Here is a 26,187-nt window from a genome sequence, read left to right on the forward strand (position 1 = left end):
AATAACGTTCATAATCTGAGTATTTATCATTGTTATTGGGCCTGGAAATTTTATTTATAAGACAAAATAACATATCTGGATTTATTTAATCCATTAGAACCAGAACCTTGAGGTTCTCCGTTGCTGAGTGTGGCTGCAAATCAGCAGAGAGATAACAGCAGCTGCTGCGCTCCAGACCGTAATATGGAGAATCTCCCCACTGGACTAGAGCCGAACCGAATCACACATTAACCTAGTGTTTTGGGTTCACTGGGTTCGATTCCTGGCCAATGCACTACCTTTTTAGTTCACTTGATTAGGATGTGTTATAAAAAGGAAGAGCACAGACTGCATGTTGCAGAGGAAAATGGTGCATCCTCCCCGTCAGGGAATTGAATCCCGGTCTCCCGCGTGACAGGCGGGGATACTCACCACTATACTAATGAGGAACTGCCACCAAACCCTTGACCTGGTGTTCTCGGGTCAGCTGAGGCAACGTAGCAGTTTGTGTGTGTGGGTTTTAAGTACCAATATGACAAGTTACTAAAATATAGTCATCTGAAGACTGATGGGCCTTATAGAGACCAAAGCCCAGTCCTAATATAGTGGAACCTCTTGGTTATGGGTAGGCATGAATGCAGTAACTGAAACGTATGGAAGTTCATACCAAGTCCCCAGTTCAGTGGAAGAACAGGAAATTGTGTGTGTGTGTGTGTGCAAGGGCAGGCCCATGGATATGTAAGCATTGGTGGTTCAGTGGTAGAATTCTCGCCTGCCACGCGGGGGCCAGCCGCGAATAGGTGTAATGCGCTGTCACCATGCAAAACAGGACATACCTGCAGGACCCGAGTTCGACTCCCAGCTCTGGCAGAAGCTTATGTTACTTTACCCAATCTTTTCTATTTTTAGTGTTTATATTCTAATAAATACATATTTATTAGAAAAACAATTACTTCCCACCCACAGATGGAAAAACCACATAACTCTATGAAAAATGTAAAAAAAATTTCCTTATTCATGTAATAAGGAAACAAATCACCAAAGACTCTGGAATGGTTGTGTCTTTGTGGGTCCAGGTTCAATTCCCAGCCCAGTGTCAATAAATGTTGCAGCCGTTATACTGTAAATTGTTTCAAATTCTGGTAATTGTTTGAAATTGCAGTGATAGAAAATAGAAGACCTCTGATTACAGGCATTGTAGCATTATTGTTTGGTCTAAAACTATACAACCAAACAGCTACAATGATTTACTAATTGTGACTCCCTTATAATTATTTTGTCTGTTTTTAATTATTATAATTAAATGTATGATAATATACTGCTAGTAGGAGTCATTACTCTTTTAGCAGCATAATACCTTAACTTTAACTTGTTCCACAGGGTGGCAATTAACACACTGAACTCTCAGATTCACTAATTACATAGTTACTTATCTGTATATATGTAAATATAACCACATATATGTGGTTATGGTGATAAACCAATCTAAAAACATATTGGTTTATCGCCAATACATGGTTCCATTTTTGGAACTGATCTTGTTTTGTAAGATCAGTTCCAAAGCAATGCATTATTTGCATAGTTTTTGAACTGATCTTAAATCTTGTATAAATGTACATTGACAGTGAATAAATTATATTCTATATGCATAGTTTACATTGATCTCATATAATGTGTAATTTAGTAAAAAAGAAGCACATTTGTTGACATATTTATATTTACTTTGTATTAACAGAGAAAAACAACAGTTTAAATATTTACATATTCAACTTTTTACATTACAAAAGCTTGCCATATTTACAGCATATTTTGATTTTTTATCTATATAAATATACGGAATATAGAATAATAATAGAATACCTAAACATCTCAATAGAACCATGTAATATTTATTTTTTCTTTTCAGCCATCCATCTTTGTCGCTCTGCCTCATAAAAAGGTGATTTGCAGAATTCCTTCCAAGTCATCTCCTTAGCCATACCCTGAGACTTGTACATGGACAGAACCTTTGCAGGACAATATATGTATTTCCCTGCCACACCAGGGAACCCAGAGTGGATGTGTGGGCTATTGGGACCTTGTTTGAGGTCCATGTGGCAGAACCTGCAAACCCGGCCAGTTGGCTGAGGTTCTGTTCTTTTTCTTTTCTTTTCAGCCTTCTCATCCACCCGCTTCTTGGTTTCCAGGAGTTCCTTTTGGAAAAAGGTGGTGGTGGAGAACTCCTCGAAGGTCATGTTGGGTGTTGATAGTCCTTCTGCGGCATATGTGTCATAAACCTTTTTAGAGCAGTAAAAGTACCTAACGGGCCCCTGCTGAAAGAAGAAGTGAACGGAGGAGCCAGAAGTCTCATAACGAGACTTAGGCTGTCCGCAAGACAGACACCTTTTGGTTTGTTTCTTCTTCTGCTGCTGCTCGGGTTGTTGACTCTGCTTTTGTAAAATTCCCTCCACTATTTTTTCTAGGGATTCGGCTGTAATTGGTGTTGCTGAAGCGGGAGTAGGTGGGTTGAAGACATCGGGCTGGATGGCGGTCACATGAACACTGGATGGCTGACCCTCAGTTAATGAGTGCCACAGTTCCTGTGTGTCCAGCAGTTTCTCAGGGCTTGTATTCATTGCAGAACTGGTGTTAAGTAGCTTTGCCACATGTTTCACATACCCAGAGATGTGTCGCTTAGTAGTTGGGTGAAACATGCTGTTAGGATCCGTGGCAGTCTGATGAACAATCTGTGCATACTCCTGATCTACCACTTTCAGGATGTCTTTTTCCCCATGGTGTTTCTGAAGCAAGCCATCTATTGCCTCTTTCATTTGTGGGGTCCACCGTGTGTGGTCTAACACAAAGACACGCCCACCTGTCTTTACAGGTCCAGTGCGGGCACTTCTTGGTGAGGACCTCAGAGGAAGAGGATGTGAAGTCTCTGAAACACAATGAAGTAAAAATCATTAGTCTAAGGTATAAATTCAAAAAATTGAACGCATAAATGTAAATACTGCCGTGAAAACTGGTATAAGAGAGTGAGATCTGTCCAGGTACACGCAGAAAACGGAATAAAGGCCTGAGAAAGGCCTGAGAAATAACAGCAAATCTTGTATATTGATTTAATGATGATTAAGAGAAACAAGTATAAAATATACACATGTAAGAGTAAGAATGTCTGTACTGTGTAATCAAAATATATGTTCTGTATTCGTGATTGATTAAGATGTAATAATGCATTATAGAGATTTAGGTTTGTGTCTTTGAATTGACAGTAACAACTTGATTGTTGTATAATGATCACTAATTATTAAGGAATAGGCTGCAACATTTATTGACACTGGGCTGGGAATTGTGGTGTGGTGAGATGTGGGCGGGGCTGACTAACTGCGTAATAACAAACAATACATAGCATTGTGTTTGCTCACCTTTTGGAGAAATTTGGGCAATTTCACAAGAGGAAGGACTAGAGGCCGGTTGGGAGGCTGATCTCTCTGCAGGTGGAGGAACAGTTACAGATGGAGGTTGTATTTCCTCAGTCTTGGGTGATAGCTTTGAATGAGGTCCTTCTCCTCTTTTTAAAGACTTGTGCTTGTCCCAGTCAAGAGGTACTGGCCGACACCCTGGTTCTTTGTACTCAAGTCCAAATCTTTCTCCAGTGTCCCTGTTTGAGATGTGAAGTGCAGGGTACTTTTCCTGGCCAGTGATTCTTTTTGCAGATGTATTTAACTCAGCTATCAAAGCTGGATCAAATACAGCAGGAAGGACAACTCCAGGCTGCTTCAGGTCCACCAGTCTCTGATAGTTCCAACGCACAACTCCTGTCATGCCCTGTGCTTGGAACAGCTCAGTGGAGACCACATTTCCAGTTACCCACTGAGCCTGATGGAAATGGTAGCCCTCTTGCTGAGACGTACCTCGCACAGGAATCCAGATGGGACCTTTGCTACTTCTCCTGGCACATGGTTGAGCTGAAGTGTCCCACCATGTCTGTACATTATTCCCTCAGACAGCTCAGGGTCACTCAAGCATCCTCTGAGAATATGTATTCGCTGAATGCGCCACGTCTTCAGCATAGAGAACTTGAACAGAGGGACGTCGTTAGGATCCTTGGCCAGGTGAAAATGCTTCATGACTCTCTCCACTCTGTCCAGCAGCTCTGTGGGAGGTGGTATTTTGGTCCTGCAGTGCTCCCGGATGTGTTGTTTTGTTGGATTGGGAGGCATAATACCACAGGACACATAGGCCTCCTTCAGCTTCTTCAGATCCTCCTGATCTACTACAGAGAAAGCAGCAGAGAGGAGCTGACAGAAAGTGCTGAAAAGAAGGTGATGTTCTGATGTGCACTCCCTTGAAAAGCGCTGCAAACAGTGGAACAAGTCCAGCTTCACGACAATGTTTGAATTGTAGCATGACCTAGAGGCACAGGTGTTTGTTAGGGTCCTGAAGTAGCTGCAGACACAACGGAAGGGGTTGTTCTCCAGGCATCCCAGTTTAAATGCTCACCAGGGATGGATTCTTCGATCTTGAAGGAAGCACAGCAATCCCTAAAAAATATATGAAAGGATCTTTAACAATCAACAGAAAAATTAGTGAACAATTTCCCAAAGGAGGGAGGGAGGGAGGGAGGGAGGGAGGGAGGGAGGAGGGAGGGAGGGAGGGAGGGAGGGAGGAAGGAAGGAAGGAAGGAAGGAAGGAAGGAAGGAAGGAAGGAAGGAAGGAAGGAAGGAAGGAAGGAAGGAAGGAAGGAAGGAAGGAAGGAAGGACATACACATTGCCTAATTTTTTTAAATAGACATGATTTTTAATTTGGGATATTTGTGATATTTCAATTTTTGATGTTGTCTTTCTGTATGCGTCTCTCATGTGAACCACACCAGAATTTGTTGCAGTTTGAAAAGCAATGAAAGCAGTGGGTGGCTGTTCGTACCTGTGCACCCAGTGGAAGCCTGCCTTCTCCACTCCAGCGTCATCGTACCTCTTGGCCATCCCCTGGTACATTGGTTCCAAGGATTTTTCACTCTCTGACTGAACCATGACCCAGGAGACAATTAACCAGTGTTCATTCATAATTGCGTAGCTGGACATGATTCCAGATGCTAAAGTGACCTTTCGTGCCACCTTCCTGGTGTGATCAGACCTGAAGACCTGCCCAAATGTGCCTTGAAGGAGTCTTGACAAAGCTGGCTCTTGACGTCTGTACTCCTCTAGCAAACAGTCTGTGAGGTAGAAAGCAGACACAGAGATACCACACCAGCCATTTGGATCTTCATAGGAGTTAAATGGATAGGGTGTGTGGCTTTTTCTGAAGAACTGCCCAATGGTCCTCTGTCCCTGTACCCCAGCCTCTGCATCCCAGACGCTCTCAATGGCCTGTAGATAAGCTAAATGAGCTCGTTCATATTTGAGATGCATGAGCTCATTCACTTGCTTGGCCATATCTGCTGGTGACTTTCCGGTGCGTCTGAGTTCATCCATGACTGACTTACAGATGGCCTTCTTGTAAGTAAGAAATGCAGGCAGCAGGTTGGTGAATCTTCTGGGCAGCTTCTCCAGCCAACGAGGACTGTCAGCAAACCAGGTCTTCCGACAAGACTTACAGCAAAGTCTAGAGGACAGGATGTCATATTGCCCACTGGTCCCAACAATCCCCCGAGGTCGGCCCACACCAGCGGAAACTACTTGTGGTTGAGGACATCCATGAAGACATGGGAGGTTGTAGTTATTTTTCAGCCTCGACATAATTTCATTTTCAGGTTTCCAAATAAAGAATGGGTGAAGCTGAAAAAGTTGGGCGACGGGAGCTCAGCCACTGTGTCTATGAGCTCAGGCTGTGGAGGATGACGCCAGAGGGAAATTGCATTTCCAACATTTCGCACAGGACGAGACCCAGGCCACAGGCCAAGATCTTGCAGCTCTGTCCTCATCCACAGTTTCTGATGCTGAGAACAGTTCCAGCTGTTCATGTCATGATCATGTTGAAGCAATGGCACATCAAAGGGTGGCTGAGCTGAGGAAACTGTAAAAAATAAAGATATGAAAAGATATGAAAACACATGGAATTAGGTTCCCAGTAATACAAAAATAAAAAATTAAATTACAAATTTGTAAAATGTGTTCCAAATAGTAGCCACATTATTTACTAAATATTTGAAAGACAGTGTGGAAATGCTTTTAATAAATCAAACTACTCAGAGTAAAAAATAAAATAAAAAAGTTTTTTGGATGCAATCTGTTCTTACCGTCTTCAGCACTGTCTGCAAAGGAAAGGACTCTCTGTGCAGTGGTTGAAGCTGCGCTTGCACTGGAATCTGAAGAGAAGTGTTTTCATTCTGTTATTTCTCTGTGGCTTCATTATATATTAAGACAACAGATAAAGTAGCTGTGAATAGTGATAGTGCTACCTATGCAACAAACAGATCTTTAAAGATTAGTTTAAACTAACCTTTAACCTCTGATTCTTTTGCACTTGCTGTTTCCTTCACCATAAATGACAGCTGTGATGGAAGGGCCACAGGCATCTTTTGTGTGATTGCCAGGACTGTAAATAGTCAGAAGGAAGTAAAAAAAAGAATGTTTATTGCCTAAAAATATTTACAAGTATAAGATTTCTATTCAACAATATAATTTAAAACTCTTTACTGCCAGCTGTTGAGGATTCCGGTTCACCTGATGCGTCAAAAGGCCTGGATACTGTTGCAGTTGGTCCTAAATAAAGAGAATATATCAGTCACTGTGTAAATCACAACTGAACTCGACAGATGGTGTAGGTGAAAACTCAAAAAGTTGTACTTTTATTCCTTCTGCTTATTAGACTTCTAAAAATATTTAGAAGGTCATTTCCAAATGTGGGAAACAAAACAAACTCCACATTGAACACTTGACTTTTAGCTTTAGCAGGAGGAACAACAGCACTTAAATAAACATGCTGTTAGTAACAAATAATTCAAAAAAAAAAAAAAAAAATAGGTAAGCATGCAGAATTGAAATCTATACTCACCAGCCTCTCCATCAATTCATAGTCCTTTGACATGCAGAGTAACGGTAGCAAACAGCAATATTGTAACAGGAACTTGACCGGAACGTGGCCAGAACACAGGAACATGGTCAAGGCTCAGGGTTGGAGGGTTATTCATCGTAAGAGAGAATAATACTCCAGTTCTGAAACCTCCTATTTTAAGAAAAACCTGTCTTTGCTCTTGAAGATGCTTTTGACACTGGGGTTCTCTCTGTTTCCGATGACCCTGACACTGGATACGCAGAGATAAATGTGTGAGAGAAACTAAGTGCAAGCAGAACATATTTTAGAATTTCAGCAAACGAAACCATAGTCTGTTTACTGCTCAAGATTTTAGAGGCTGACATGTTTAGCATTGCAGCCTCCAATCCTTCGTCCTCCTCCATCACTATAAGAGACAAAATAATAATAATTGTATACATAAAATTAAGGATCAATCTGGGAGGAATATTTAATTTTTAAGGCAATATTTGCCCTGTCATCTTAACACGTTTAATGCACCATTCTTTATTGCTCGCCCAGAGATGTGTCTGGTTCACTGGATGGTGTGTTGGTTTGACTGGAGGAGGACTGTTGTCTCTGGAGCAGGTACTGCTGCAGCTTCTTCATCCTGGTCCCAGGAAGGCAGCTCTTCTTCAGTATGAAGCCAACAAAACCATCTTCTCTACCATCCCAAATTTCCTTCCACGTGCTCTTGGCCCGAGAACCAAAACCAACCAGCTGGTCATCTTCAGAAGAGGCTGCTGTAACATTGTCTCTGCTCGCTTCATAGTCCAGGACATCTTTAGTTTCTTTAAAACTGAGAGCATATTTCACAAAAGTAAGGAGGCTTACTTTGCTAAGGCTCTCAGTTATACAGATCCCAGCTTCCTCCTCCTCCTGAAGGTTTCTGATGAGGTACAAAGTGTAACCTGCATCATTTTCTAAGAGCCATCGGAAACTCTTCCCTTTATATTTCCCAAATTGGAGGCTGTAATCTCCCAGGACCTCTGACACATCTGTGACATCCCCTCCTCTTTCCCGGACCACAGTCAAAGCATTCTGCCGCACAACATCCTCTCTCTTGGGCTCAGACTTGTCCCACAGACTGGGATTATTTTTTATCTTCTTGGCCTCAGGAGAGGGATCCTGAATAAGAAAGACAAGGGAAAACCACACTTGGTCTCCCTGGATAAAAAATGGTCTTCTGCATTTTGACCTAGTATAGAGCAAAAAAGGATGGATCAGGTGTTAAACAAAATACTTTAAAACCTTTGAAATACATTTTCTTTAAATGTTATGATTAATACATTAGAGCTAATCAATGTAGAACAATAAATTTTAATTAAATTCCAATTTTCTATAAAATATAATTTAAGCAAGGTTTTGTTGTGAAAAAAATATTTTATCTAGAGTCTGGAAGAGGCCTAATTAGAAATGTATTAAAACAAATACACCCAAAGACAGGAGGGACATAAGATATAATTTTTTATCTATGTTTTTATTTGCTTCTACTGTAATCACATCCCCATTTACGAGTATAATCTGATTTAAAAGAGACGTGTTTGATCATCTCACAAAAAATTAACACAGATTGAAATGGAATATATGATTTAGTAAAAATGCTGACTTTATCATCATCACACATGTTTGACATGATACGATAGTCAAACATACTATACATACAGTAGCAATGACAATAGTTGCGGTTTGTTAGGCAGTGTCATAATACTTCAGACATCAGCATGATTTTAATTCAGCTTCAGTGTCAGGCACCGACACATAAACCAAACATAACATTAAATCAGAAAACAAATTATATGACTAGATAACGCCAGACACCGAAGTAGTAGAAAGTAACGCTACCGCTACATGTAATATATTCGGCCGAAAAGACGCGACCGTGACGATAAACATGTTTTATATCCATCGGCATCACTTACCTATTAAAATGAAGAAGGATGGATGTGAAGATCGCTTTTCTTTGATATTTTTCCTCCTCTCCGCTTAACGCCGGTAATTTGTCCTAAAAATCTCAGTCTAACAGCCGGAAAGTTGTCTTCCTCTGAATCCAAGTGTGTCACCCCCGGACATAAGATTGAACAGCGCCACCACGGCTTAGTGGTCAAAAATATATTGCGTCCGTAGTGGTTTAGGACTACCATTGGAAATTAATGGGAAACGGTTTAGGGCCGTTTAGCTAAACAATTCTCAGCTGCCACGCGGGAGGCCCGGGTTCGATTCCCGGCCAATGCAGTTTGTTCTTTTTTTTACTTGTATGGTCAAAACAGCAATATTGTAAAAGGAACTTGACCGGAACGTGACCAGAACACAGGAACATGGTCAAGGCTCAGGGTTGGAGGGTTATTCATCGTAAGAGAGAATGATACTCCAGTTCTGAAACCTCCTATTTTAAGAAAAACCTGTCTTTGCTCTTGAAGATGCTTTTGACACTGGGGTTCTCTCTGTTTCCGATGACCCTGACACTGGATACGCAGAGATAAATGTGTGAGAGAAACTAAGTGCAAGCAGAACATATTTTAGACTTTCAGCAAACAAAACCATAATCTGTTTACTGCTCAAGATTTTAGAGGGTGAGATGTTTAGCATTGCAGCCTCCAATCCTTCGTCCTCCTCCATCACTATAAGAGACAAAAAAAATTATTGTATACAAAAATTAAGGATCAATCTGGGAGGAATTTTTAATTTTTAAGGCAATATTTGCCCTGTCATCTTAACACTTTTAATGCACCATTCTTTATTGCTCACCCAGAGATGTATCTGATTCACTGGATGGTGTGTTGGTTTGACTGGAGGAGGACTGTTGTCTCTTGAGCAGGTACTGCTGCAGCTTCTTCATCCTGGTCCCAGGAAGGCAGCTCTTCTTCACTATGAAGGCAGCATAACCATCTTCTCTACCATCCCAAATTTCCTTCCACATGCTCTTGGCCCGAGAACCAAAACCAACCAGCTGGTCATGTTCAGAAGAGGCTGCTGTAACATTGTCTCTGCTGGCTTCATATTCCAGGGCATCTTTAATTTCTTTAAAACTGAGAGCATATTTCACAAAAGTAAGGAGGCTTACTTTGCTAAGGCTCTCAGTTATACAGATTCCAGCTTCCTCCTCCTCCTGAAGGTTTCTGATGAGGTACAAAGTGTAACCTGCATCATTTTCTAAGAGCCATCGGAAACTCTTCCCTTTATATTTCCCAAATTGGAGGCTGTAATCTCCCAGGACCTCTGACATATCTGTGACATCCCCTCCTCTTTCCCAGTCCACAGTCAAAGCATTCTGCCGCACAACATCCTCTCTCTTGGGCTCAGACTTGTCCCACAGACTGGGATTATTTTTTATCTTCTTGGCCTCAGGAGAGGGATCCTGGAGAAGAAAGCCAAGGGGTCCCTTGCGGAAAACCACACTTAGTCTCCCTGGATAAAAAATGGTCTTCTGCATTTTGACCTAGTATGGAGCAAAAAAGGATGGATCAGGTGTTAAACAAAATACTTTAAAAACTTTGAAATACATTTTCTTTAAATGTTATGATTAATACATTAGAGCTAATCAATGTAGAAGAGTACATTTTAATTAAATTCCAATTTTATATGAAATATAAATAAAACAAGGTTTTGTTGTGGAAAAAAATATTTTATCTAGAGTCTGGAAGAGGCCTAATTAGAAATGTATTAAAACAAATACACCCAAAGACAGGAGGGACATAAGATATAATTTTTATCTATGTTTTTATTTACTTCTGCTGTAATCAGATCCCCATTTACGAGTATAATCTGATTTAAAAGAGACGTGTTTGATCATCTCACAAAAAAATTAACACAGATTGAAATGGAATATATGATTTAGTAAAAATGCTGACTTTATCATCATCACACATGTTTGACATGATACGATAGTCAAACATACTATACATACAGTAGCAATGACAATAGTTGCGGTTTGTTAGGCAGTGTCATAATACTTCAGACATCAGCTTGATTTTAATTCAGCTTCAGTGTCAGGCACCGACACATAAACCAAACATAACATTAAATCAGAAAACAAATTATATGACTATATAACGCCAGACACCGAAGTAGTAGAAAGTAACGCTACCGCTACATGTAATATATTCGGCCGAAAAGACGCGACCGTGACGATAAACATGTTTTATATCCATCGGCATCACTTACCTATTAAAATGAAGAAGGATGGATGTGAAGATCGCTTTTCTTTGATATTTTTCCTCCTCTCCGCTTAACGCCGGTAATTTGTCCTAACAATCTGAGTCTAAAAGCCGGAAAGTTGTCTTCCTCTGAATCCAAGCCAGGAGGGGTGTGTCACTCCCGGACATAAGATTGAACAGCGCCACCACGGCTTAGTGGTCAAAAATATATTGCGTCCGTAGTGGTTTAGGACTACCATTGGAAATTAATGGGAAACGGTTTAGGGCCGTTTAGCTAAACAATTCTCAGCTGCCGTGCGGGAGGCCCGGGTTCGATTCCCGGCCAATGCAGTTTGTTCTTTTTTTTTACTTGTGTTATATAAAAACTACTATACTAGTAGTATACCACTATACTAACGAGGAGCTGCCACTGGACCCTACATACGAGCATAGGGTGTAGTTTGCCAAAAAAAAAAAAAAAAAGTTAGATTCTCCCCGTCGGGGAATTGAACCCCGGTCTCCCGCGTGACAGGCGGGGATACTCACCACTATACTAACGAGGAGGTGTCAGACAATTTATCAAGGGGTGTCATCGTGCCCAACCAACCCTCAGGGAGGCGTATGAATTTTTCTGTCTGAGTCAGATTTTCTACTGGTCTGCATTATCAGGTTTTGCCCAGTGTTTGGCAACTTTTGGCAACTGCATGACATTGCTTAATGGATGGCAAAGCTGTGAAATCTGACTTTGCCATGACCCCATGGCCACACTCTCCCAGAGCAACTTATCTTTCTTCTGACCCATTATCATGGTGATTAGGTCAACAGTTTCCCAGGAACACAAAAGTGACTTAATGTTGCGACGACCCCTGTCATTTGTGATTAACTGTCTTTGTTTCTCAGGTAAATTAGGTGTGGCTTGCAGTTAGGCCTTGACTGGGAGCACCTGGGCCAATGTTCCCAACCTATTAAAACCTGGCAGCTCCTCACACCAAGTAGCTGCTCATGCTTTGCCCTTAGCAAGCAGTTCTTGTATTTTGTTGGATTTGGTTTGGTTATGTTTAAGTAAATTGTTTTGCTGGAATTAGGGGAGAATCTGTTCTTTGGCCTACTTTGTTTGGGTCCCAGGTTAAAGTAGTGATGGGCAAATGAAGCCTCATGAAGCAATGAACCTTTCCAGCCCTTTGCTTTGCAAAAAGTTCATTACTCGATGCTTAAGTCATTGCTCACTAGTGACATCTGCTGGTGAAACTGTAACAGCCTTGTCACTCAGTTGGATCATACTTCCAAAAAGTACTAAATGCAATATTGTCACAAAGTTTTCATCAAACTCATATTTAGTAACAGGAGAATCAATGAAACCATATTTAATTGTCACATGCTTCAATTATTAAAATGATTTGGAGCCAATCTAATCCTGGTTTATGTTGAAGGTCAGTGGTTGTGTTGGTTTTCTTTTATGTCCAGACTGATTTGACAATAAAGACATTTGATGTTTTAGTGTCTTGGGAGTGCAGTCATGTTGGGGCGTTTGCTTTTTCTTTGATTTATAATTGGCTCTGATCCCTTATATTTGGCGAGATGTTAAATTTTAGTTCTGCAACACCATTAAATCTGTTTCTGCTGTGAAAGACAGATATGTCTTTGCTAATTAGACTACAAATAATAATGGTACTTTGCAGAAGGTGAGAAATTGGGAGGTGGAGGGGCTAATTATTATCTAAGAAGAATTTAATTGTGAGGACCATCTCAAAGTATTCCCAGGTGTCAGATTTTCCTCTTGCTGGCTCCATTTCAGACAATTAATCAAGTTTACTTGTGTAGCACATTTCAGCAACAATGCAGTTCAAAGAGATTTACATCATAAAATCACAAAATATAAAGTCATAAAAAAACATAATCTGCAATTGAGAAAACCAGTAACAAACATTAAATTTTGATGAGTGTCATCATCAATACACATCAAATATGTTGGTCAATGTTCATTTTATTTTGGCCACTGAAGACAAATATTCTCCTCTGATGCGAGACCAAATGAACACCAACCCATGATGCAGCGCGGCTCATCGCGCTTTTATTTTGAAAACCGACACGCAAAATGAAGCAGTCACGTGACCCAGGCAATGCGAGGCCTCGTTTGTTGCCAGTCACGTGGTTTTCAGCAAGACGACACAAGCCTCGAAGCGGGGCTTCGTCGGACATGCCCCCTTTTTACTCGGTACAAGCCTCGAAGCCAGGATTCAGATAGCCCATCACTAGGTTAAAGTATGTGTTGCCACTTTAGGAGAAGTTTCCTTTGTGGGGAGTTTTCTCAGGTAGGCTGTAGTGGCACATCCTCTTTAGGTTGTGTCAGTTTTTTTCTTTTGCTAGTGTTGTGGGGACTGGTTAGCGTCAGTTGTCTTTGGACAGCTGTCTCGGGAGTACGTCCATGGGATTTTGTGGGGTCGCCTGCTTGCAGGTTGCTCTTCATGCCCACTGGTTTAAGGTGCATAAGGACCCGCCGGAAGCCACATGAAGACTAGGGGTGCGTTTTAGTTAGCTTTGGTTAGGAAGTTAGTGAGAAAACTCTGACAGGAAAGTTTGAGCCTGTTTTCTCCAGAGTGGTCAGCACTACATTATCTTGGACCCTTTAGACCAGGGGTGGGCAACTCCAGGCCTCGAGGGCCGGTCTCCTGCAACTTTTAGATGAGTCTCAACTTCAACACACCTGAGTCAAATAACGAGGTCGTTAGCAGGACTCTGGAGAAACTGACTGCGCTTAGGAGGTGATTCAGCTGTTGGATTCACGTGGCTTGGACCAGGGAGACGTCTTAAGAGTTGCAGGACACCGGCCCTCGAGGACCAGGATTGCCCACCCCTGCTTTAGACTGTTCATTTCTTTGGCAGAATGCTGAACGCACTTTGTTGCTTTAGTGCATTTTAACAGAAAAAGCTCAGTCAAAAAGGTGAGACCTGCTATTATGAAAGCTTACGAACTGGTTTCTGAAGCTTACCAACATCTTTTTTGCAGTGGGAAATGTGGGGAACAACAAAACCATTTTGGAGTTTGTGCTTGACTTGCAGAACCTTTTTAACCACTGGTGCTCTACTGAAGGTGTGGTGAATCATTTTTGATATGTTTTCTTGTGTTTTTTTGCTGGGTGATGGCAGAAGAAGCTGTGAATGAGGTGTTACTCCCCTTTTCAAAGACCTATGCTTGTCCCAGTCAAAAGATACTGGCCAGCAGCCGGGATCTGCGTACCCCAGTCTAAATTGTTCTCCGTTGTCCCTGTTTGAGATCTGGAGTGCAGGGTACTTTTCCTGGCCAGTGATCCTATGGAGGAATTCAAAGGTGCTAAACTCATGAATTAAGAGACGATACACAAAACTCCATTCTCTCCGGCTCACTGACAACCAGGAAGACATTTAATGCACATCTGCGGAATCACATATTACATTTTCATCATCTCATTTTCATTGTCTCAGAATCCAAAATGTCTTGTCTCCCGCTTCTGGCTTCGAGCAATTATACAGTTTCAGTCTGCTATTGTGTATTGGAAACCGTCTGACCAATGGCTTCCAACTGTTAACATAATTATATTCTTCAACGTTCCCCCCTAAAATAAGTACACTTATTTTCTAGTTAATCCGTAGTGCATTGCTCTCCCATGGTCATAGGTTCCATTGGTATAGGATCGAAAAACCCTCTCTGACAATCCTTTCATCTGAGGGAAAAAATTATCCTATGCCCCCCCCTAGGCAACCACCCTCAGGCACCAGTGAAATCAATGACCATGGTACCCACAATGATTTCTACTCAAACATCATCAGAGGACAATCGGCTTGGTTTGAACCGAGTAGTAGTACATCGCACCGGAATCCAGATGGGGACCTTTGGTTAAATATGTCAACATTAATAAAATTTCAATTAATCTGATGGTCATTGGGATCCTTGACCAGGTGAAAATGTTTCATAACTCTCTCCTCTCTGTCTAGTGGCTCTGTGTGCAGTGGTATTTTGGTCCTGCAGTGCTCCTGGATATGTTGCTTGGTTGGATTGGGTGGCACAATACCACAGGATACGTGGGCGTTCTTGAGCTTCTTCAGATCCTCCTGATCCACCACAGAGAAAGCAGCAGAGAGGAGCTGGCAGAAAGTGCTGAGAAGAAGGTGATGTTCCATTGTGCACTCCCATGAAAAGCACTGCAAACAGTGGATCAAGTCCAGCTTCACTACAATGTTGTGATTATAGCAAGACCTTGAGGCACAAGTATTAGTCAGGGGTCCTGAAGTAGCCGCAGCTACAATGGAAGGGGTTGTTTTCCGGGCAAGCCAGTCTTGTTTTTAACAGCAAGACTGGCTTTTAAATACTCACCAGGGATGCAGTTTGTGACCTTGAAAGAATCATAGCAATCCCTAAAAAAATTATTTTTCTGTATGTCTCACATGTGAACCACATTTGTTGCAGTTTGAAAAGCAGTGGATGGCTGTTCAGACCTGTCCACCCATGTCCACACTGGAGAATGCCTGCCTTCTCCAGTGTCATCGTAACTCTTGGCCAGTCCTTGGTACATTGGTTCTCAGGATCTCTCACATAACCCAGGAGACGATTAATCAGTGTTCCTTCATAATTGCTTAGCTGGACATGGTTCCAGATGCTAGAGTGACCTTTCGTGGTACCTTCCTTGTGTGATCAGACCTGCCGAAATGTGCCTTGAAGGAGTCTTGACAAAGCTGGCTCTTGAGATCTGTACTCCTCTAGCAAACAGTCTGTGAGGTAGAAGGCAGACACAGAGATACCACACCAGTCATTTGGATCTTTGTAGGAGTTGAATTGATATGGTGTGTGGCTTTTTCTGAAGAACTGCCCAATGGTTTTCTGTCCCTGTACCCCAGCCTCTGCATCCCAGACGCTCTCAATGTAAGCTAAATGAGCTCGTTCATGTTTGAGATGCATGAGCTCATTCACTGCTTGGCCATATCTGCAGGTGACTTTCCAGTGCGTCTGAGTTCATCCATGATTGACTTACAGATGGCCTTCTTGTAAGAAATGCAGGCAGCAGGTTGGTGAATCTTCTGGGCAGCTTCTCCAGTCAACGAAGACTGTCAGCAAAGCAGGTCTTCCGACAAGAGTTGCAGAAAAGTCTAGAGGACAGGATGTAATATTGCCCACTGGTCCCAACAATCACCTGAGGTCGGCCCACACCAGTGGAAACAACTTATGGTTGAGGACATCCATGAAGACATGGGAGGTTGTAGTTATTTTAAAGCCTTGACATGATTTCATTTTCAGGTTTCCAAATAAGGAATGGGTGAAGCTGAAACGGGAGCTCAGCCACTGTGTCTATGAGCTCAGGCTGTGGAGGATGACGCCAGAGGGAAATTGCATTTCCAACATTTCGCACAGGACGAGACCCAGGCCACAGGCCAAGATCTTGCAGCTCTGCCCTCATCCACAGTTTCTGATGCGGAGAACAGTTCCAGCTGTTCATGTCATGGTCATGTTGAAGCAATGGCACATCAAAGGGTGGCTGAGCTGAGGAAACTGTCATAAACATAAGAAAACACATGGAATTAGGTTCCCAATAATACAAAAATAAATTAAATTAGAAATTTGTAAAATGTGTTCCAAATAGTAACCACATTATTTACAAAATATTTGAAAGACGGTGTGGAAAAGCTTTTAATAAATAAACTACTCAGAGTAAAATAATTTGTTTTTTGGATGCAATCTGTTCTTACCATCTTACCTCTGTTCATTTTTTTTTTTTGGCTTCATAATTTTAAGTCAACAGATAAAGAAGTTGTGAATAGTATCCAGATAGTGCTACCTATGCAACAAACAGATCTTTAATATTGCATTAAAATTAAAATTTTAAGGCAGTATTTGCCCTGTCATCTTAACACTTTTAATGCACCATTCTTAATTGCTCACCCAGAGATTTATCTGGTTCACTGATTGGTATGTTGGTTTGACTGGAGGAGGACTGTTGTCTCTTGAGCAGGTACTGCTGCAGCTTCTTCATCCTGGTCCCAGGAAGGCAGCTCTTCTTCACTATGAAGGCAGCATAACCATCTTCTCTACCATCCCAAATTTCCTTCCACGTGCTCTTGGCCCGAGAACCAAAACCAACCAGCTGGTCATGTTCAGAAGAGGCTGCTGTAACATTGTCTCTGCTGGCTTCATATTCCAGGGCATCTTTAATTTCTTTAAAACTGAGAGCATATTTCACAAAAGTAAGGAGGCTTACTTTGCTAAGGCTCTCAGTTATACAGATTCCAGCTTCCTCCTCCTCCTGAAGGTTTCTGATGAGGTACAAAGTGTAACCTGCATCATTTTCTAAGAGCCATCGGAAACTCTTCCCTTTATATTTCCCAAATTGGAGGCTGTAATCTCCCAGGACCTCTGACATATCTGTGACATCCCCTCCTCTTTCCCGGACCACAGTCAAAGCATTCTGCCGCACAACATCCTCTCTCTTGGGCTCAGACTTGTCCCACAGACTGGGATTATTTTTTATCTTCTTGGCCTCAGGAAAGGGATCCTGAAGAAGAAAGCCAAGGGGTCCCTTGCGGAAAACCACACTTAGTCTCCCTGGATAAAAAATGGTCTTCTGCATTTTAACCTAGTATGGAGCAAAAAAGGATGGATCATGGGTAAAACAAAATACTTTAAAACCTTTGAAATGCATTTTCTTTAAATGTTATGATTAATACATTAGAGCTAATCAATGTAGAAGAGTAAATTTTAATTAAATTCCATTTTTATTGCTCACCCAGAGATTTATCTGGTTCACTGGATGGTGTGTTGGTTTGACTGGAGAACTGTTGTCTCTTGAGCAAGTACTGCTGCAGCTTCTTCATCCTGGTCCCAGGAAGGCAGCTCTTCTTCACTATGAAGGCAGCATAACCATCTTCTCTACCATCCCAAATTTCCTTCCACATGCTCTTGGCCCGAGAACCAAAACCAACCAGCTGGTCATGTTCAGAAGAGGCTGCTGTAACATTGTCTCTGCTGGCTTCATATTCCAGGGCATCTTTAATTTCTTTAAAACTGAGAGCATATTTCACAAAAGTAAGGAGGCTTACTTTGCTAAGGCTCTCAGTTATACAGATTCCAGCTTCCTCCTCCTCCTGAAGGTTTCTGATGAGGTACAAAGTGTAACCTGCATCATTTTCTGAGAGCCATCGGAAACTCTTCCCTTTATATTTCCCAAATTGGAGGCTGTAATCTCCCAGGATTCTGCCGCGTCTGTGACATCCCCTCCTCTTTCCCAGTCCACAGTCAAAGCATTCTGCCGCACAACATCCTCTCTCTTGGGCTCAGACTTGTCCCACAGACTGGGATTATTTTTTATCTTCTTGGCCTCAGGAAAGGGATCCTGAAGAAGAAAGCCAAGGGGTCCCTTGCGGAAAACCACACTTAGTCTCCCTGGATAAAAAATGGTCTTCTGCATTTTAACCTAGTATGGAGCAAAAAAGGATGGATCATGGGTAAAACAAAATACTTTAAAACCTTTGAAATGCATTTTCTTTAAATGTTATGATTAATACATTAGAGCTAATCAATGTAGAAGAGTAAATTTTAATTAAATTACATTTTTATTGCTCACCCAGAGATTTATCTGGTTCACTGATTGGTATGTTGGTTTGACTGGAGGAGGACTGTTGAGGCGCTTCTGCTGCTCTTTCTGGTTCAAAACTGGCTTGACCTTTAACCTGGGGAATGCAGCACCTGCAGCCCATTTCCTGCACACGCCTGTGCACGGTGCCTCTGGATGTTTCTACTCCAGACTCAGTCCACTGCTTCCGCAGGTCCCCCAAGGTCTGAAATTATCCCTTCTCCACCATCTTCCTCAGGGTCCGGTCACCTCTTCTCGTTGTGCAGCGTTTTCTGTCACACTTTTTCCTTCCCACTGAGGTGCCTTGATACAACACTCTGGGAACAGCCTATTTGTTCAGAAATGTCTTTCTGTGTCTTACCTCTTGCTTGAGGGTGTCAATGATGACCTTCTGGACAGCAGTCAGGTCAGCAGTCTTACCCATGATTGCGGTTTTGAGTAATGAACCAGGCTGGGAGTTTTTAAAAGCCTCAGGAATCTTTTGCAGGTGTTTAGAGTTACTTTGTTGATTCAGATGATGAGGTTCATTGCTCGTTCAGAGAATCTTTTCATGATATGCTAATTTTTTGAGACAGGAATTTTGGGTTTTCATGAGCTTTATGCCAAAATCATCAGTATTAAAACAATAAAAGGCCTGAAATATTTCAGTTGGCGTGTAATGAATCTGTATATTTTGGTAACTAGTAACTCCAAACTCACACAAAACCGCTGTGTTGCCTCAGCTGAACCCGAGAACAACAGGTGGAAGGTCTATGGTAACTCCTCGTTAGTATAGTGGGGAGTATCCCCGCCTGTCACGCGGGAGACTGGGGTTCAATTCCCTGATGGGGAGAATGTACTGTTTTCTTCTGCAACATACAGTCTCTGCTCTTCTTTCTTATATAACACACTTCATACAAGTTTAAAGGAAGCGCATTGGCCGGGAATCGAACCCGGTGTTATGTCAATCCGCGTTTCCCCATCAGATACGGCCCCCCCTGCCGCCCCGCCCCGCCGACGCGGCAAAATACGCGCGTGCTCGTGCTGAGCACTGAGAAAGTACGCAGGTAGGACACCGTGAAAGCTCAAACATGTTTTGGCAAAGTTGTCACTTTCTTCACGTTTTTGCAGGAAACAAATAGTAATAATACTAACAATAATAATAAAAAATAATAGTAATGATAAATAGTTCGATTCCCGGCCTGGCGACCTTTGCAGGGGGGCCCAATCTAATATTTTGTCAGGAGGCCCAAAATTTCTGGCGACGCCTCTGGTTCCAGCTGTCGGCAGAAGCTCAGAAGAGAAGTTAAAAGCTGAATGAAGCTTCATATCAGGCAAAGGAGTCTGAAAACAAAGAATCAAAAGAACTCTGTGAAAAAGGGGAGTTTTAAAGACGGCACTCATCTTTCAGAGAAGCAATCAAACTGCAGTGCATTATGGGTAAAAGTGGCAGACAAGTTTGTAGTTCCCATCTGAACAATTCCAGCTCTTAGCAGGGCTCAGAAGTGAGCATAAAAGCTGAACCAAGTTTCATGTCAGAAAAACTGAGTTATAAAATAAAGAAATAAAAAAATAAACAAATGTGATGGAAAAAGGGACTCCATGATCAAAATTCCAATCTTCAGAATAAGATACAAGCTATTGCTTGTATCTTATTCAAGCAATAGCTTGAAGTGAGCTGCACTGGATGCAGCTCACTTCCACTGCATCCAGTGGAAGTGAGCTGAAGAAATAAAATAAAATATGACCATCCTTCTTATCCTTTTCAAAGAAAGTAAAGCAAGTAATTAAAATGTTCCGAAAATAAAATGAAATACTGACCTTTTATTTATTGGATTCCATTTTCATGTTTTAGTTTATATAAACTTGCATTTTAGAACAATGCAAGAACATAAATGAACCATATATTTGTTTAAAACTGTGTATGTAAAGCTCAGTTTGATTAACCATCTGTAACAACAATAAAGAGATTTGGTAAAACACAATGGGCATCGAGGTAAGGTCAGTGTCTGGCAAAAAACAAGTTCCTGCAAGGAGGAGTCCTAATGTTACCGCTTGGGAAATTCCCACCACACTTTCTCAAGAACTAAAACATGACAAAAACAATATAACAGCAGAACTAGCATGACCTAGATTAAACATATTTCAATATATATGCAAAAAAGAAAACCATATAAACATATTTTATAAAATGCATAAATATATGCAAGTATATGTCAGTTATGACATCACTCTCTCTGTGATGTCATAATATAATTCTCTTGTTATGACATCATAAACAGTCTTAAGTACTTGAACTTTTTCCCAAGAGATCTTTCAGTGTAGCATTGAAGAAAGAGTGGCAACGTGTAAAACTTTTATGATGGAGGATCCAGAATTTCTTGAAGAACTTGAGGAATTTTATATAAGAATTCAACGAAGGATGTTGCGCGGCTTAAATGCAGAAGAATTAGCGACTGAAATGGCGGAATTAATGATGAAAATTAAAAGATTTTATAATTTGAACCAGTCAGAAGAAGATGAGATATTGGAGGCTGTGAGGGAACATCTGAGGCCAGAAGTGAGGCAGCAGCGTCCATCCTGGAATATGTGGACCTTCTTGTCCGATTGTGGGGAATCTTTTATGAGCGGCTTCAGCTTTGGCTTGGGTTTTGGTACAGCTGCAGGCATTGTTCTGGCTGTGTGCAAACTCATTTCCTAAACATTCTTGTGAACATGGATGGTGCTCTTGGGACGTGGAATGTCTCCTCTCTGGGAGAGATTGGGAGAGGGGTTCCTGCCTCAAGTGGAGGAGTTTAAGTATCTGGAGATCTCGTTCACAAATGAGGAAAAATGGGAGCGGGAGATCGACAGGTGGATTGGGGCAGCGTCTGCTGTGAAGCAGGCACTGTACCAGTCTGCAGTGGTGAAGAGAGAGCTGAGTCAAACAGCGAAGCTCTCGATTTACCAGTCGATCTTTGTTCCCACCTCATCTGCGGTCATGAGCTGTGGGTCATGACTGAAAGAACGAGGTCCCAGATACAAGCGGCCGAAATGAGTTTTCTCCGCAGGGTGTCTGGGCTCTCCCTTAGAGATAGGGCGAGAAGCTCGGTCATCCGGGAGGGACTCAAAGTAGAGCTGCTGCTTCTCCAAGTTGAGAGGAACCAGTTGAGGTGGCTCAGGCATCTGGCCTCCCCGGTGAGGTGTTCCGGGCACGTCCCACCGGGAGGAGGCCCCAAGGAAGACCCAGGACACGCTGGAGGGACACTATGTCTCTCGGCTGGCCTGGGAACGCCTTGGGATTTCCCCCGAGGAGCTGGGAGAAGTGGCTGGGGAGAGGGAAATCTGGGCCTACCTTCTGAAGCTGCTGCTCCATGACCCAGAAACAATAGAGGAAAATGGATGGATGGACAAAGGTTTTTATCATGCAGTTTCTAAGGGCTCGGCATGTAAGAGGATGAGGAGGTTCCAAAAACAACTCTAGGGATGATTCTTCACTTTCACTTGTTTTGCATGACCTGTGGAGGGTCAAACAGAGTTGTTCACTCTGTTTAATTCCCTGAAATTGATTCACTTACCTGAAGATAACATTGTTTCTTCGGTGGAAACTGAAATCCTGGGTACGCAAAAAAGGAGGACAAAGGTTACTACTTATCTGACTAAATTAATACAAACATGATAAAAGAAGAGACTAAATAGATTCCTCAAAGTGAGGTCCTAGCCTGGGGCCTTGGGACTTTCTGTTTGGACGTCGTCTACTGGGTCTTTTGGACCTTCTTTCTTGCAATGAAGAGAAAAAAAGACATTACTCACCTGGAATGTATTTCTTCTTTTTCTAATGGACAACCAGGTTGTTTACTTGTGATTTGGGGTTTTTGTTTGGTTACCTGCAGCATCTCCTGAATTGGGTGGTTCATTTGCAGGTACTGGTTATAAAAAGTTTTATATACTTTGATTGTAATGTGGGCTGCACAGTGGTGCAGTTGGTAGCACTGTTGCCTTGCAACAAGAAGGGTTCGATTCTCGGCCTTGGAAGACTCCATGTCTTTCTGCATGGAGTTTGCATGTCCTCCCTGTACATGCATGGGTTTTCTCCGGGTACTCCGGCTTCCTCCCATAGTCCAAAAGCATGACTGTCAGGGTTAATTGGTTTCTCTAAATTCTCCCTAGGTGTGTGTGCATAGTTTTTTGTTCTGTGCCTCGGTGTTGCCCTGCAACAGACTGGTGACCTGGCTTCTTGCCTGGAACATTAAGTCTCATCAACTTGTTGTTTGTACTCATTGAGTCCATGCAACAACTAAAATAAAATAAAAAAGGAAACTATTTGAAAGTGGTGAGGATTTCGGCTGGTAAAATGTTTAACATTTTAACATGTCCAGACACTACGCCATTTCTACGGAAGCAAACCGAAAAGTTTTGAACAGTACAACTATGTCAAGTAATGACAGTCTTGTGTATAGTTAGTATATTGCTGCTATTGTATGCAGAAAAAAACAAATACATTTTGCTGACAATATCTTGGGTGAGTTTAGGAATATTGTTTACCGTGGAAAAGTCTTGACCAAATACATTATTCACATAGAACTTTTAATGTCAAGACATTTTTTCATTTATGTTGCCGCATGTTACGCAGAGCGGGCTTGTAATGTGGGACTCACCTACCGGTCCGGGATAAATCTGTTTTCCTTCCTCTTCTTTGGGCCTTTTCCCTTTGCAAAGAAACTTTCCAAAGACATCTGATCTGTTTCTTACTCATTTTGCTGCTTGTGGGCTCAGTGTTGGTGCGCAAGTAACCAGACTTCCAATGATTCACTTCCTGCTAAAGAGCCCCCTGGTGGTTGAAGAAAAATCCACATATAAACAGCTTATAGTCCGGAAAATACCATAAATAAAAAATAATCTGAATGCTCTCTGGTATTGTTCAGGGGGCCGGACCAAATGTGGAGGCGGGCCGGATCTGGCCCGCGGGCCGTAGTTTGGGGACTTTTGTTCTATAGAGTCCTTTTATGTTTAATTTACTGGTGTCATCGCAACTGAACTAACAGGCGCTCGTGAGAAAATGAGCTACCGACCGCGGTTCTAGTTTCCTGAGGAATAAAGCTGCTGTACAGGAACTAATGCAATTTGTTCTTATGTTTAGATTCATTGATATACCGTCAGTTATCAGCTATGAAATTAAACTGTTCTGGAAGTTGTTGGAAAATAATATGGTTATGTTCAGGAGTGAAATTAGTTTTAAATTCTTGGGAGTACTATGACAAAAGTATAGTATAGTATATATACACTGCTCAAAAAAATAAAGGGAACACTTTAACATTTAAGTGAACAATGAAGTGTTCCCTTTATTTTTTTGAGCAGTATATATACAAAAGTATATATATATTCAACAATTTAATTTCACACAATTATCACCGTAAAAGCCATTTGTTTGTTAAATACTCAATGAAACATATAGTTGTAAATGACGTATACTCACAGAACGAGGTAATTAGTCCAAGTTCAGAAACTACAGCGGCTGTGATGGGTCAAGACAAAAGTAAAAAAAAAGGTAAAACAACCCGAACAGGTGATCAACTCTAAACCACTCGCACCTTTTTACTCTTCGTCTCTTTGCCGTTTAAGCACACCCGTTGCCATGGCAACCTCCTGCGCTCCACAAGCCGACCAGAGATTATGTTAAAAACACAACATTCAGTCCGTTACGATATTAGGTTTGCAGGCTTGATATTTATTTTTGTGATTAATAAACCTCTCATGAACACAGCGGTGGTTGATTAGTTAATTTTAAACTGCTGCTGGTAATGGAACCGAAACGCACAGAATTGTTGAAACAATAATTACTGAGATTATTATTTTTGCTGGGTCATTAACTTGAGCGCGTTTTGTTGATTTTTGTTGTTGTTGTTGTTTGATAAAGTTTGAACGTTTTAAGCGAGTCAGAGGATGTGCTGGTCTCAGCATCCTGGCGGCGTTCAGTTTGTCACCTAATGCCGAGATAGACTCAAAACCTTCCGCGGTCGACGTGTTGCACGGCTGCTGTGCAACAGCAAACAACATTGTTTCTGAACAAACAGTTCAGAAACAATATGAAATGGGGGGAAAACAATTATTTATTAACTGATTAAGTCGTGTTTTAGATTGTTCTTGAAAAACTAATCAGTCACGGTTAATTAGTGGGCACACTCGCGGCTGCACAGTTTAACCCAATAATTTTTTACAGCAGACAGCCGCTCCCCTCTAAATCTTTTAGGGGTACGCAGTACCCTGCCGTACCCCCTTACTTTCACCCCGGGTGTTAACGCTATAAAATGAACGCTCTCTATCACCCATGGAGGGATTTCTGGATTTCTTTATTTAAATTGGTTCATTTTTGAGAGGGTATCGTGATTTTAGCTACTAGTAGCAGGAGAACGGAGCTGCGCCAAGAAGCTAACAGAAGCTACAAACACTGAATAGAAGAAGAGCTGCCATCGATACAGTTGCAGCCAAGCATGGTTTAATGTTACACAAGACAGTTTTACCAAGTTGCTCAAAGTCTAAACTGGTATTATTGTGCATCTAAGGTGTAAAGTTTACCTTCGACCAAGTACGCTCCCCAGAGGCATCCCAGCGCCCCCCTTTTGTAAAAATGTCCGCCAGCGCCCCCTGCCGTCCTCTGAACACCCCTGGGGGGGCGGTACCGCCCACGTTGAGAACCGCTACTTTAGATAAAATATTTTTTTCCACAACAAAACCTTGTTTTATTTATATTTTATATAAAAATGGAATTTAATTAAAATTTACTGTTCTACATTGATTAGCTCTAATGTATTAATCATAACATTTAAAGAAAATGTATTTCAAAGGTTTTAAAGTATTTTGTTTTACCCATGATCCATCCTTTTTTGCTCCATACTAGGTCAAAATGCAGAAGACCATTTTTTATCCAGGGAGACTAAGTGTGGTTTTCCGCAAGGGGCCCCTTGGCTGTCTTCTTCAGGATCCCTCTCCTGAGACCAAGAAGATAAAAAATAATCCCAATCTCAGCCCAAGAGAGAGGATGTTGGGCGGCAGAATGCTTTGACTGTGGACTGGGAAAGAGGAGGGGATGTCACAGACGCGGCAGAATCCTGGGAGATTACCGCCTCCAATTTGGGAAATATAAAGGGAAGAGTTTCCGATGGCTCTTAGAAAATGATGCAGGTTACACTTTGTACCTCATCAGAAACCTTCAGGAGGAGGAGGAAGCTGCAATCTGTATAACTGAGAGCCTTAGCAAAGTAAGCCTCCTTACTTTTGTGAAATATGCTCTCAGTTTTAAAGAAATTAAAGATGCCCTGGAATATGAAGCCAGCAGAGACAATGTTACAGCAGCCTCTTCTGAACATGACCAGCTGGTTGGTTTTGGTTCTCGGGCCAAGAGCACGTGGAAGGAAATTTGGGATGGTAGAGAAGATGGTTATGCTGCCTTCATAGTGAAGAAGACCTCTCTTCCTGGGACCAGGATGAAGAAGCTGCAGCAGTACTTGCTCAAGAGACA

At 41.8% G+C, this 26,187-nt stretch overlaps 3 protein-coding genes and 1 non-coding gene across 4 annotated transcripts; all 4 read right to left on the reverse strand.

The window, feature by feature from the left end:
- Positions 1-1,684: 1,684 nt before the first annotated feature.
- LOC145554396 (uncharacterized) lies at positions 1,685-4,184 on the reverse strand. The gene is made up of 3 exons (XM_081614043.1): positions 3,955-4,184; positions 3,387-3,913; positions 1,685-2,899 (listed from the first exon to the last, which is right to left on the reverse strand). The coding sequence occupies exons 1-3, from the start codon at positions 4,182-4,184 to the stop codon at positions 1,869-1,871; spliced, it is 1,788 nt and encodes a 595-aa protein (XP_081470169.1). The 3' UTR covers positions 1,685-1,868.
- A 209-nt stretch (positions 4,185-4,393) lies between these two features.
- Positions 4,394-5,922, reverse strand: LOC145554398 (uncharacterized). Its single transcript, XM_081614045.1, has 2 exons — positions 4,889-5,922; positions 4,394-4,505 (listed from the first exon to the last, which is right to left on the reverse strand). The coding sequence occupies exons 1-2, from the start codon at positions 5,698-5,700 to the stop codon at positions 4,394-4,396; spliced, it is 924 nt and encodes a 307-aa protein (XP_081470171.1). The 5' UTR covers positions 5,701-5,922.
- A 277-nt stretch (positions 5,923-6,199) lies between these two features.
- Positions 6,200-11,225, reverse strand: LOC145547752 (uncharacterized). Its single transcript, XM_081597682.1, has 7 exons — positions 11,141-11,225; positions 9,725-10,415; positions 8,899-9,597; positions 6,959-8,174; positions 6,601-6,666; positions 6,404-6,499; positions 6,200-6,269 (listed from the first exon to the last, which is right to left on the reverse strand). Exons 2-3 carry the CDS (start codon positions 10,407-10,409, stop codon positions 9,368-9,370), a joined length of 915 nt encoding a protein of 304 aa, XP_081453808.1. The 5' UTR covers positions 10,410-10,415; positions 11,141-11,225; the 3' UTR covers positions 6,200-6,269; positions 6,404-6,499; positions 6,601-6,666; positions 6,959-8,174; positions 8,899-9,367.
- Positions 11,226-11,603: 378 nt separating this feature from the next.
- Positions 11,604-11,675, reverse strand: trnad-guc (transfer RNA aspartic acid (anticodon GUC)). Its single transcript has one exon. It is a non-coding gene; the product is annotated as a tRNA-Asp (tRNA).
- Positions 11,676-26,187: the final 14,512 nt, after the last annotated feature.

This window comes from Poecilia reticulata, chromosome 2 (genome assembly GCF_904066995.2).
Source record: "Poecilia reticulata chromosome 2, P_reticulata-male-v2, whole genome shotgun sequence".
Classification (NCBI taxonomy): domain Eukaryota; kingdom Metazoa; phylum Chordata; class Actinopteri; order Cyprinodontiformes; family Poeciliidae; genus Poecilia; species Poecilia reticulata.